General features: G+C 40.4%; 1 protein-coding gene across 1 annotated transcript; it reads right to left on the reverse strand.

The window, feature by feature from the left end:
* Positions 1-524: 524 nt before the first annotated feature.
* On the reverse strand, positions 525-12,562 carry LTO1 (LTO1 maturation factor of ABCE1). Its single transcript, XM_050955544.1, has 5 exons — positions 12,423-12,562; positions 10,956-11,061; positions 8,942-9,012; positions 2,887-3,004; positions 525-2,491 (listed from the first exon to the last, which is right to left on the reverse strand). Exons 1-5 carry the CDS (start codon positions 12,479-12,481, stop codon positions 2,423-2,425), a joined length of 423 nt encoding a protein of 140 aa, XP_050811501.1. The 5' UTR covers positions 12,482-12,562; the 3' UTR covers positions 525-2,422.
* Positions 12,563-12,909: the final 347 nt, after the last annotated feature.

The raw sequence follows: 12,909 nt of genomic DNA on the forward strand, positions 1-12,909 counted from the left end.
ACGGAGGTCAAGAAAAGCGCTGGTAAGTGTCTATACTTGATTACCAGCGCTGGATCACCAGCGCTGGATCCTCTACACCCGAGACAAAACGGGAGTACGGCCAGCGCTGCAAACAGGGAGTTGCAGTGCTGGTGGTGCCCTGCAGATGTGTACACCTCCTAAGTTGCAGCGCTGTAACTCCCTCACCAGCGCTGCAACTTTCTGATGTAGACAAGCCCTTTGTCTCTTGCCAAATCTCCTCTAGGGAGAGGTTACAGTGTTCCTTTCCACTAGCCTCTCCTGCTCACCTTGCTGGCTTAATACAAGCTTAGTCTGCCCCTACCCAGCTGGGCTTCATCATCAATTAGTCTTTATCAGTCCCTGGCTCTCCTCCAGCAACCTGTCACATGCTAAATTGACCCTTTTTACCTACTCAGAGCTTGTGTGGGATAGTCACCCCATAACACTGTTTTATAGACCATTCTAGGATGGTATCTTGCTTCCAAAATTTGTCAGTGAAAGATATTGCAGGGCAACCAACCAAATACCCATACAAAAAGCTTTTAATAATGTTAATTGCTGAACATGTTTAACATGCAGACCCCTTTTATTGATATTAACTGATCATCAATGTATTGTATGATAGCGCTTTCAATGTTTTCCATTGATCTGAAAAAATATTTGTTTTGAAACATTTACATACATTCATAAACAAGATCAGACATACAATTCTTTCTGATGTGTTACAGTTATCTATTTTAGAATATTTTCCATTTTCTTTATGCATTAATTAAATCAATGCAAGCTGTAGCAGTATAAATACTTTAACAAAACTATTTCAAAAGAAATACTATTTTACATCATAATCGAAAATATTTAAATATGAGTCACATGTATACATTTTATATAATCTCAATTTTAGCAGTGTGAAGATATATTTGTAATTTTTTGCAAGTTTTATGTTTGGGTCTTATTTTTGAGTCGCTGTAATATCTTCTTCCAATAGGTGGCTCTAAAGCAGTTACTTTATATATATGATTTGTTGAAATGCTTCACTATGTAAACAGATATTCAAACATGTCAAAATATGATAGTTATTACACGAAGCCTCTGTTTCGTGGCATATGTGTCAAAAAAATTTAAAGATTTGGTATATCACTTTTAGAATTTACTGTCTAAAATTGTAGTGCAACTTCCCCTCTTGATCTCTCAAATGTGAAAGCAGGATGAACACACACGTTAAAAGGAATGTTGTAACCCTCTTTATTTACTTTGTGTATTATGATGAATTTTGGTATAGTTGTATGTAGAAAAATTAATTAAAAAATGAACAAAGGAATGTTGCTCACTGATTTATAAATGAAGCAGCTCCACAGATATACATACACTATACTGTAGTGAAATGCTTTCTAGAAGTGATCACATTACATTCTATTTGTGAAAAGTTACATAAATATTCTAGCACCAAAATACAGAATATCTTTCGAACAAAATTATTTGTTTCTCTTAAACTAACATAGTTGAATATTCACTTACATATTCTGCCAGCATCCATTTTCTGAATGAAACTGAAAAATACATTTTCCATCTTGAAAACAATTTATCACTCAATTATTGCAGTATTTTTGGTCCCATGATGTCAGAGACACAAAGTGGGTGAAGAGGTCCAGTAAAAGATATTACCTCAAACACTTCATCATTAGTTATTCTAAGCGGTAGATCTCAATCTTTTTTCTTTCCTTCTTTTAAATATTTTCAGCACTTTCAGCTGACAATATATTTTTTCTGCACTGGATCAGACATCAGGTGTCAGAGCTCATGGAAATAATACAGAAAATCAACAATAGAGCAGCAATATTCTGTTTTGAGCTGTAGCTGCTTTGAGAACCATGTCTGTAATACACCTCCTCTTCACTGTTATCCCATCCTCTGCTTCATCCTTTCAATATCAAAAATAACATAGCTCTTTATTGTAAGCTCCTCAAGACAAGGAAAATATCTTACTACCTATTTGTGTAAATATACATATTGTGTAAATTCGTAGTGATCGATACATGTTTTGAAATATCCATCCTTTGGATAATAAACAAGGGAGAAACATCGTAAAACAAACCATCATAGAAGCAATTGATTTTTCCCACAGAAATTAAAGACAGATTATCAATACGGGATTAGTGTTGCATGAGTATGGAGGTTTTGCATTTTTGTTTTTTAAACAGGACATACACTGACTTTGCAATGAACAAATAAAACTGGGACACAGCAAACATTAAAGTGGTTCCTTTCCACTACTGCTTAACTCTTCTACCCTCCTTTTTGGAAATTAAAAACCTGTTTATATTCTGACTTTATCTGCCTTTATTATCATTATAATCAGTCCCCCAGATATCTGTTCCTTAACGTTTCTTCTTTGTTCATTTATGTTTATCTTCATCTGTTATGCTCAAAAAGTAAGTGCAGATCTTTCAGGATTGATTCTAAAATCAGATTGAATATTTAACAATGAGCAAACCTAAAAAAAAAAAAAAAAAAAAAAAAGAACACATAGGTGTTTTAAAATGTGTGCGTATTTCAGGTAAATTTGTAACAAGATACCCTCCCCATTTCTACTTTTTTCTCCTCTCTCTTCCACAGCTCTCTCTCCAGTCAGTATTAAATGGCTTTTTAGCCTTTTTCCTTTAGGATGAGTTTATTGCACTTGCTATGGACTGGAGAATTCACCATATTTTGCACCCCCGTGCTATGTTAAATAAACATTACAATTGTAACTGGTACAAGTAGCCCAGAAAGATTACGTAAAAATAATTACTCTGAACTGCAGAATTGCAGCTTTATATTACTGCCAATTTAGACTGCAGTCTTTTTGGAAATTACCACCTTCTAAGATGACAACTAAATACTACAAACCTGTTTAAATTTTCCTCTGATTTTTTCCAAATCTTCATGAAGTTTGTCATAAGTAGGGTCTTCATAAGGGTATTTCTGAATCATTCCTATTAAAGATTCCAGGGCCTTTATTTTTTTACTGCAAAAAATGAAACATTTTCTTATGGTAGTTCTGTTCAGCAGAAATAAGATTGTTTCAGTTGCCACATGAAGACAACGCTGAGTATTTAATATTAAAGTGTTACACTTCAAAATACATGACCAATCCTGCCACTGTTTTTTCACACAAACGTTCCCCATTTCGGTCAATGAGACTACCAATGTCAATTATATGCTGTATCAGTTTTTCAATACACACAGTGTGTGTACTTTGTGTTAAACACATTTGTAAATATCTTGACAAAGATTTTTCCATAGACTCATTAGAAAATATAGTATTAGGAAATATTTATAACATGTTTCCAGACCAGTGGCTGGAGGGAATTATGAAAATGCAACGTATTATTAAGCAGATTGCCAAAATTTCAAAGTTGTGTATGCATGGTGGTGGCTCTTGAAGGTACCTTTATCACAATCTGACACTAGAAAATGTATAATGACCTATGGATATACAGTAGCTCCTCACTTAAAGTCGTCCTGGTTAACACTGTTTCATTGTTACTTTGCTGATCAATTAGGGAACATGCTAGTTTAAAGTTGTGCAATGCTCCCTTCTAGCTGGTGGAGGCTTGGAACCGGGGTGGACCAGCAGCCCCTCTATCAGCTCCGACATTAGCTCCCCGCTCCCGTAAGTTCCTTGTGCAGCAGCTGCCCAGCAGGCTACCAGTGGCAGCTATCCCTCCCCTCACTGCCATGTGCTGCTCCTGCCTCTGCCTTGGAGCTGTTCCCAAGCCTCCTACTTGCTGTGCAGGGGAAGGGGGAGAAGGGCGGGGGCTAATGTCAGGGTGTCCCCTTCCCTCTTGCTTCGACATCCTGCTTACCCCTTCTTCTCCATATAGAGCAGGGTGGGGACACAGATCGAGAGAGACAGAGAGAGCCTGGGGCAGCAGCTGCTGGTCTCAACTTCCTGATCCACTTAAAAAGACAATGGAGTGGGTCAGCTTACTTAAAGGGGCAGTGTGCATTTCTCTCTCTCTCTCCCACACACAAGGTGCATGTCTGTCTCTGTCTGCTATGCTGTCTCCCCTCCCTCATGTTTGCGCTGCCTTGTGTGAGAGGATACATTAACAACCTGTTAACCCTCGAGGGCTCAGCCTGCGCTAGTTCATCATTTAGTATAGGGGTTCTCTAACTGGGGTTGGGACCCCTCAGGGGGTCATGAGGTTATTACATTGGGGGGAGGTCATGAGCTGTCAGCCTCCACCTCAAACCCTGCTTTGCCTCCAGGATTTTTAATGGTGGTAAATATATAAAAAAGTATTTTTAATTGATGGGGGAGGGAGTCCCACTCAGAGGCTTGCTATGTGAAAGGGGTCACCAGTACAGAAGTTTGAGAACCACTGATTTAGGAGCAAGGCATTCCCTGGGAAATATCCCACCCTCTAATTTCATCACCTCAGCCAAGCTTCACAATCATCATAGCTGTGAACAGAATTGTTTGTTTAAAACATATATTCTGTGTGGGTATATATGTACATATACACATTTTTTGTCTGGCAAAAAAATTTTTCCCTGGAACCTAACCCCCCTCCTACCCCTTTACATTAATTCTTATGGGGAAATTGGATTTGCTTAACAACATTTACTTAAAGTCGCATTTTTCAGGAACATAACTACAACATTAAGTGAGGAGTTACTGTACACATGGCAGAGTTAAAAAAATCTACTTCCCACTTGGCAGGACAGGCACTAAGAAATTCAGACTCTTGTATCAAAAAGATTTTGCAAGGCACACCTGTGTTGCAGTAAGGAAAAAATAAAAGTAATTAAGCCATTCTCCAGGTAGGGCAAACAGAGATTGCAGGCATTCTGGCACTACTTCTGGATCATTCATGAAACAGTACTGATGCCCTTACATCTCACTGGCTTGAGAAAATGATTCCTGACAGCTAAAGATCGCATCTAAAATGGAAACGGGAGCCTATAGTCACCGTTATTACTGGCACTGAGTTCTAAAACACTCAAAAGTGCAATAGAGTTGTGGCATTCACATTAGACTAACATGCACTGCGTATGTCAGGTGAACAAGACAGCTGCAATTGGGCATCTGCACAAACCAAAACTAATTAGAAGAAGCTGATCAGGGTTTTAGGTTGACTGGGTTTGTATCCACCCAGGTCTTCAAATGTTCTGGTATTAAAAGAAATATTACTCAGTACCTTTTTATAAAATTTTATTAAAATACTTTAAAAAAATCATCAAAGGTAAGCTACTATTAAACTATACCATCAAATTAAGAAAACACATCAGTCACAAGACAGTAATGGAATTAAATAATCAAATTAGAACTAAATAATTCTTAAAACCCAAGGAGGTGTCTAAAGTAGCAGCTGTCTGTTTAGGTGAGACCCATAACCAAAGAATTTTACTAAATTCAACCACTGCTGTTATAGATTTGATTAAGTATTTTCATACTGAAACTAAATAATCATCTAATGTCTGGACCACAGCCTCAGAGCAAGTTATAAAGTTTCCATCCCAGATTTCAATTCTTACGTGGCGTTTAACCCTTTCCTCCTCCCTTTTCCCTCACCGCCCACCAAGGATCTAATAGGAGAGACTTTAACAGGACAATCTTGATCAGCAGATGTTAAACAGCTCTTATTTACCAGAAATTATAGATGACACTCTCAAGTCCCTTAGGACTTTTAGATGGACACAGAACACACTTTAATGAATACTTTTTTGAGACAATATATAAAAGGCTGCTTAAACCTGGGGAACTTTTCTTTCAGGAACTTTCGCTGTGTGGACTTTATGGGTGCTCTCATACAAATATGAATGCACAGCCACACATTTACTTCCACACCCAGAAAATAAAAAGCTAAGGTGTCTCCTAATAAAAATAAAAATAAAACGAACAAAAAAAAAAGATAAGAGAGGGGATGCACACTTTTCAGCTCTTAAGTCTTCTTGTCTCTTCTAAAATAGGATCTGGAACTGCAGTAAAGGAGATGGTGATGTTTTGCTGGCACAAAGCTTCTCACTAAAGGGGCTTCTTCTAGTGCAAGGAGCGACTGGTCAAAGGCTGGAGTAGCCTGGTGGTTGATGTTGTGACTTCCTCTCCCCAAGGTGATCAGTCTGGGATATTCTGGAAGATCAGTCCTTCTGGAGATGGCTTGCTGACCTGAAAGCTTCTCAGACTTCCATTTCATAGAATCATAGAACATTAGGGTTGGAAGAGACCTCAGGAGATCATCTAGTCCAATCGCCTGCCCAAAGCAGGACCAACACCAACTAAATCATCCCAGCCAGGGCTTTGACAAGCTGGGCCTTTAAAAACCTCTGCAGATAGAGATTCCACCACCTCCCTAGGCAACCCATTCCAGTGCTTCATCACCCTGCTAGTGAAATAGCGTTTCCTAATATCCAACCTAGACCTCCCCCACTGCAACTTGAGACCATTTCTTCTTGTTCTGTCATCTGCCACCACTGAGAACAGCCTAGCTCCATCCTCTTTGGAACCCCCCTTCAGGTAGTTGAAGGCTCCTATCAAATCCCCTCTCACTCTTCTCTTCTGCAGACTAAACAACCCCAGTGCCCATAGCCTCTCCTCATAAGTCATGTGTCCCAGCCCCCTAATCGTTTTCGTTGCCCTTCAATCATTTTGATTGTATTGGTTTAGAAACTTTGCTTTGCTCTGCCTTGCAATGCCTTTCCAGACAAATCAGGTGCAAGACTTAACTTGAAACTTGGCCCAATTAGGTTCAAATTAGGTCACCCTTAGCAAGCATCACTCTGGAAAAGTCCTATTAAAAAATATTCTGTGTTTTGTATTACAGAGAGAGACCATTCTTCCCAACCCCTCCTCTCCCCAAAATAAATATAAACAATCCAAATACATGAGACCACTTTAGAGGAAGCTAGTATGGTCTTATCTGAGAGCAAGGTCTTAAGATGACATTATGTCACCAGTTTACAAAAAGTTCAATATAAAAATCTTATTAAAAACAGCACCATTGAAACAGTCAATTTAGCAAACATTTAGCAAAATTACAAATAAGTTCAAACTTATGATCACTTTCAACAACATCTCCATTTCTTCAACAAGGCAATTTCAATACCTTCCTGTTCTAAAACTGGTATATACCTCAAACAACTTTATCTTCTGAAATCTTCATCTTGATAGAGAAAAGTTACTTTCAACCTTATCAAGAGAAAACCTATTTGAAATATTACACTTTAAGTTCTATATAAGGTCTGTATTTCCACATAAGCTATTCCCCTCACACATACTAATGTAAAAATCAGTTATCATCACAGCTGATACCTAATTTAGTGTCAGCCCTGATCAAGAATTATACCTAGTATTTGAACAAAGTTGAATGTTACAGTTTACTGAGCTAACTGGGTAACACAGGATGGATGGCGGAAAATCCATATTCTTGTTGTGTTCACTTCATTAGCTGTCTACATGAACGTAACTGAATTTATAATTATCTCTAAGAGCTGGTCTACACCAAAAACTTGCTACAATGTAGCTATGCCAACTTAACCCCAGATGTAGACTATGCTAGATCAAAAGAAGAATTCTTCTGTCAATCTACCTACTGCCTCTCAGAGAGATGGAGAACCCCTCCAGTCACTGTAAAGAGTGTCTAAACTGGAGTTTTAAGTGTAAACATAGCCCAAGGTTCTTCATTGAGGGATTCCTAAATATCCCTTTACACCATCCCACGCTCTTAGGTCTACTCTGAAGTATAGATTTTCTGGAATACAAAAATTCTGTATTTTGGCACCTGTTGCTCCAGGACTGGAATATTCCTACCCCACCACACATACTTTAGGAAAAGAAGACAACAGAAGTGGCTTATTTTAAAGCAAGTTTAAAAACATTTATGTTTAAGAAAGCTTTTGAAGCAACACTGATTTTATTTATGATTTTACATAGGTTTTAATTGTTTACATCTTGTATATTTGTAGTAATTTGTTTTTAGCTGTTGTATTGCAAAGTGTCTGTGATACACTGTTAGACAGGCATTACATGAATAAAATTATATACAAGACTTGGGATGAAAGACACCATATAAATGGAAATTTATAAAAATCTAGCAGGCCTGTCAATCCTGTCATATTAAGACGACCTGAATATCTAAGACTGCTGGCTAAACACAACTAGATGTATAGAACTTACATAGTTCATGGATGGCACAATTAGCAGATCCAAATCATGGACCTCACCAGATTCGTCATGTACTAAAAGGAAGCCCTGGGTGGGCCAACACAACAGACTCCTTTCCTCAGAACCAAGATTTCAGCTCTGTGTTCCTCCTGTCACTGGAAGTATGAATGCTGCAGAAGAACAGGCAATGGTAACCACAGGCAGGAAGGGATTCTGGCATTCCTCTATGGCACCACACAGATTGTAGCAGTGGCATATTGCCCCACAGGTGGGCAGAGAATTCTCCCAGTGCAAGCAAGGTGTAGGAGGGCAATACGATATCCTACTCAGACCCTCATCACAATCTCAGCGTAGGGAGTGAGCCATGGCTGAAGGAAATGGACCTAAGAGATGCTGCATAGACTCTGACCTTCAATCTTTAGCAGTAAGAACTCAATACATTCACAACCAGTAGTTTCATTCAAAAATAATGTTGACAGTTATATCAATAATTTATATTTTTCTCAGCAACATAGCTGTGAAGAGGGCATCCTTGCATGTATGATACTGTCATGGTTTCTACTTTACTTCATTAAAAAAACAAAACAAAAAAAAAAACCCACTCTGCCTGCAGTTGGCAAGTTTGATTCTTGTAATGCCAAGAAAAAATAAACTATCGGTTGTTCCTCCTGTATATTTCTTAAAGAAATGCCGGCCATTACTAGGATACCTATAAAAATATTTTATCCTCTCCTTAGAGAAAAGAAACTTAAATGTGGGGCAATATTAATAAATACTATTTTTTTTAAACCATACCTGGGCTTTTCTTCTGCAGATCTATGAAGTAGATGCTGCCATGTCAATGCAAACCCAAGACAGTATCCAATCTGTGAATTTATAAGAATTCAATTTTAAAAAAATCCTCTTTATCTGTATTCATTTAAACAATAAGTTTAGCTACAATGTATTTTTTTAATCACTAGCACATAACAAACCAAAATAGAAACATCTTGCTATGCTACTTCTAAAATGTGTTCTGCATCAGTGTGCGCTGAACCTCTTCAATTTAAACTGTGATGGAATGTGCAGTTTTGCAAAACACCCCACCATATTTCATCTGCGTTGACTCCTCAGAAATTTATACCTCCATTGCCACACTTCTGATTCATAATTACAAACCCAGCTGCATGCGGGGGTGTGTGTGGGGGAAATAATGGCACTGAACTTAAGACACGGGTAACATTTTCAAAAGCATACATTTTCAAACGTGATTTAGGCTTTTAGAAGCCTAAGTCCCACTGACTTTCAATGAGACCTGGGGTCCTAAGTGCCTAAGCCACTTGGATGTTTTTGAAAATTTTACTCCCTATAAATACCTAAGCGATAAATTTGGCAGGATATCTGTATCTAGCATCTTTTAAAATGGTTGAGCAAGTTCTGAGAGCTTTTGCATGGCTACAATTGTCTTGATTACCGCTCCTTCGGTAGTCCTGTTTAGTCCTCTGAGGCAAGCCCATATCATGAAATCAGAAAGTTCTGCAGCCAACACTGAAAGATCAGATTCTTGGCGCATTTAACTGTTTATTATATTGAAAGAGAAGGCTGCCACTTTCCGTTTCATAACAGTCTTCATTCTAATGCCCAGTTTTCTGTCACTCAATTTTCTGAAACCCTGATCTTCGGAGCTGAATAATTCCTGAAAGTGAATTTGAGCAAAAATGGTGAAAGCTTTCTTTTAATTATGAAAAAGAGGGGGGGAAAATACATAGCTCACATTATAAAATAATTACTGCAATTTTTTTTTTATTAGCATTCTACACCTAACATGGTGAGAGGGAGAAAGCTGAAAATTGGGGTGGATCCTTCACTGAATGCATAGGAGGGTAACACTTATTGTTTATTTCATTGAGTTATTCTCTTTCACAAAATGTATGTCCCAATCTTGCACAGAAATCCACTTGATCTCAATGAGACTGTGCAAGCAGATCCAGACATTTAACTGAAGAGACAAGGTAGGCCGTACGGTAGTCTGGTTAAATTACAGTACAAAGTGTGCTAAAAGTGAAAAACAAGTAGAAAGGGCTGTTCGCTTTTTTTAAGGTATGCAGGTGGGAAACTAGATCCTGCACAGCTCCTGGGATGCACAGGAGTGGGTTTCTCCTCTTCTCTATTAAGATACATAGAATATGATGCCCAGGTGGCATCTAGCCAAACTGCTCCAGATTATGGAAGTTACATCCTCTTATTGCCAATAGGTACAAGCTAGAAGAGTTTTCATGTTGAGAGTAAAGCTCCTTGTTATGTTTTTATTTTTCTCTTTTTCTCGTAAAACAAACAATACAAACATATATTAAGAATGTTAAAGCTTCATGTTTAGGCACTCATGTGACAAAATACCTCCTTTAAGTGAGTTTCACAGACGTTGCCTGATATACAGAGTAGTGCATAGTAGTACAAGACACAACACATGTATATCTAGGATTGAAGTAAAAAATGTGAAATTGTCTTATTTGAGAACCGGATGTTATTATGTCATTAAACACTGCACAACACACATGCACGTACAACCTCAACTGTGGCATCTCATGAATTTCAAGTGCTTAACCAAGCAATGCTGTGTTTTCTTAATATAGTTTTTTGTATGGGATTAAATGGTAGATTCAGAACAGTTTACAAATCAGTTTTTTGTGTGTTCGTAGAATGAAGGCCATGGAGCAATACAAACAATACAAGACTTAGGTCACCCATCATGCTTTGCTCAGGTACTACTTTAGTACAACACCATTTAATCTCAAGAACACATTGATTTTTAGAAAGTTTTGACATTTACCTCAGACCCAATCTTGGCACCATGTAGTGCTCCATACCTCCTTCCCTCAATAACACCAACATGACTTCCTTCAGCATAACCTTCTTGATACCCTTCACCATGAAATCTGTAAAGGGAAAAATAGATATGATTTTATTAGAATTAATTTTTTATATCAGCAAAAGCATAATGCAGAAACACTAGGCCATAAAAATACTGAATATTTTATTATTTCTACTGAAATATTGTCTTTGTAATTCCAACATATTTCAAAGCAATTTCAGACTGTTTATTCATAAGACAAAGTGGAGTAACAATTACACCACGCTAACTGCTATAAAGTGGTATTAGAAAGACAATGTAGGTGAGGTAATACTTACTGGACCAACCTGTTGGTGAGAGAGCTGCTGTTTAATATATTAAAGAATACAATTTAAAGATGACAAAATTTCTGTTAGATGATCGAGCTCTGGCTCAAATGCTTTGTTTCTCTCACCAACAGAAGTTGGTCCAATAAAATATATTACCTCATTCACCCTGTCTCTCTTATATCCTAGGACTAACATTATTACCACTACACCGCATAGAGTAGTATTCTGAATATTTGATGTCTTGGTTAAGGTAGAAAGGCTGAGGAAGGGAAAGGAAAATCTAAAGAGGATACTCTCTGAAATTAGTGTTAAAAGAAAGCATTCAGATATGTAACATAGATGGTGGTAGACATCTTGTCTGCAATGATGGAGTCCAAAGTTTAAATCCCAATCAATGCAGCACGCTCTCTTTCCAGCCCACCCTTGCAAAGAAACTAACATAAAATCTTAATTTCGATGATTCTTTAGCCTAATACATTAAAAAACAAACCCCCCTGCTTTGGTAAGGTAGGTGAGGCAGGGAGAGCTTTTGCTACTTTAGGTACTTAGAATGTTTACCCCGCACGAGACCCTCAGATCACACACTACAGTGCAACACAGTAAGACAAATGTCTTCGTTACTGCACCTTCCCAATGGGGCGAGCGCTGGGGCGAGCTTTTCACAGCTGTGCTTAGCACGGTGTGCCCAGGCCCCGCAGCAGGCAGGTAGGCTCACGCACCTCCCCAGTCTCGGGCTCCGCCGCCTTTCCAGGCCTTTGTTATTTATCCACCTTGCACCAGAGCCGGCCGCAGCCCCGCGCCCAGCCCGGCCTCAGAGCGGGAGGGTCGGGGGGGGAAGGGAGGGAGCCGGCGCGTGCGTGCCAGGCCCGCAAAGCGGAACTGTACCGTAACGACACGCTACTTCCGGCCAGCTGAGTGCGGCTTCCAGTCACGATGCGGCCCCCGCCCAGCGTACTGCGGCCGCGTCACACGAAGGGGGCTCGCGCTCCGGCTCGGAGGGCGCGCGCCCGCCTGTAGCCGCAGCGGGCTAAGTTCGTTCCCCTCCGGGGCAAGGAGGGTTGTTCTCTCCCCCGCCCCCGCCGCGGCCCCGGGCAGGGCTCTCCTCTGCCAGCCCCACCTCTCCTCGGCCATCACGATAGCGTCGAACACATCCGAAGCGCCAGCACCGGCCTCCATAGCGCCACCAATCTCCCCGAACTCCCGGCCGGGCGCGCAGGCTCCGCTCAGGGCATGCTGGGAAGGGACGGCGAGCCGGAGGACTCGGGGCCGAGGCGCTTCTAGTGCGCAGGCTCGAGGGAGCGTCCCTGGCTGGCCTGTCCCCATCGCCTCGCCGAGGGTAGTGGGCGTGGCTTCGTCTCACCCTGCCCGCCCCGCGGATCCCCCCAGGCCGCCTCGTGTTGCTCGCACTGCTCCCTCTTCCGGGTAGGATCCCCGCAGCCCCACCCCTCGGCCAGAGTATTCGCTGCGCGGCCGCTCCCTGGCGCGACAGAAGAGGCTGGGGGCCTCTCACATGGTTCGGGCCCCGGGCTAGGGCCCAGGAGATCCGAGTCTGCAGGCTCCCGCAGTGTTCGCCTGGCGCGTCCCTTCCCATGGCTGCGGCTTGG

Source organism: Gopherus flavomarginatus, chromosome 5 (assembly GCF_025201925.1).
Source record: "Gopherus flavomarginatus isolate rGopFla2 chromosome 5, rGopFla2.mat.asm, whole genome shotgun sequence".
Classification (NCBI taxonomy): domain Eukaryota; kingdom Metazoa; phylum Chordata; order Testudines; family Testudinidae; genus Gopherus; species Gopherus flavomarginatus.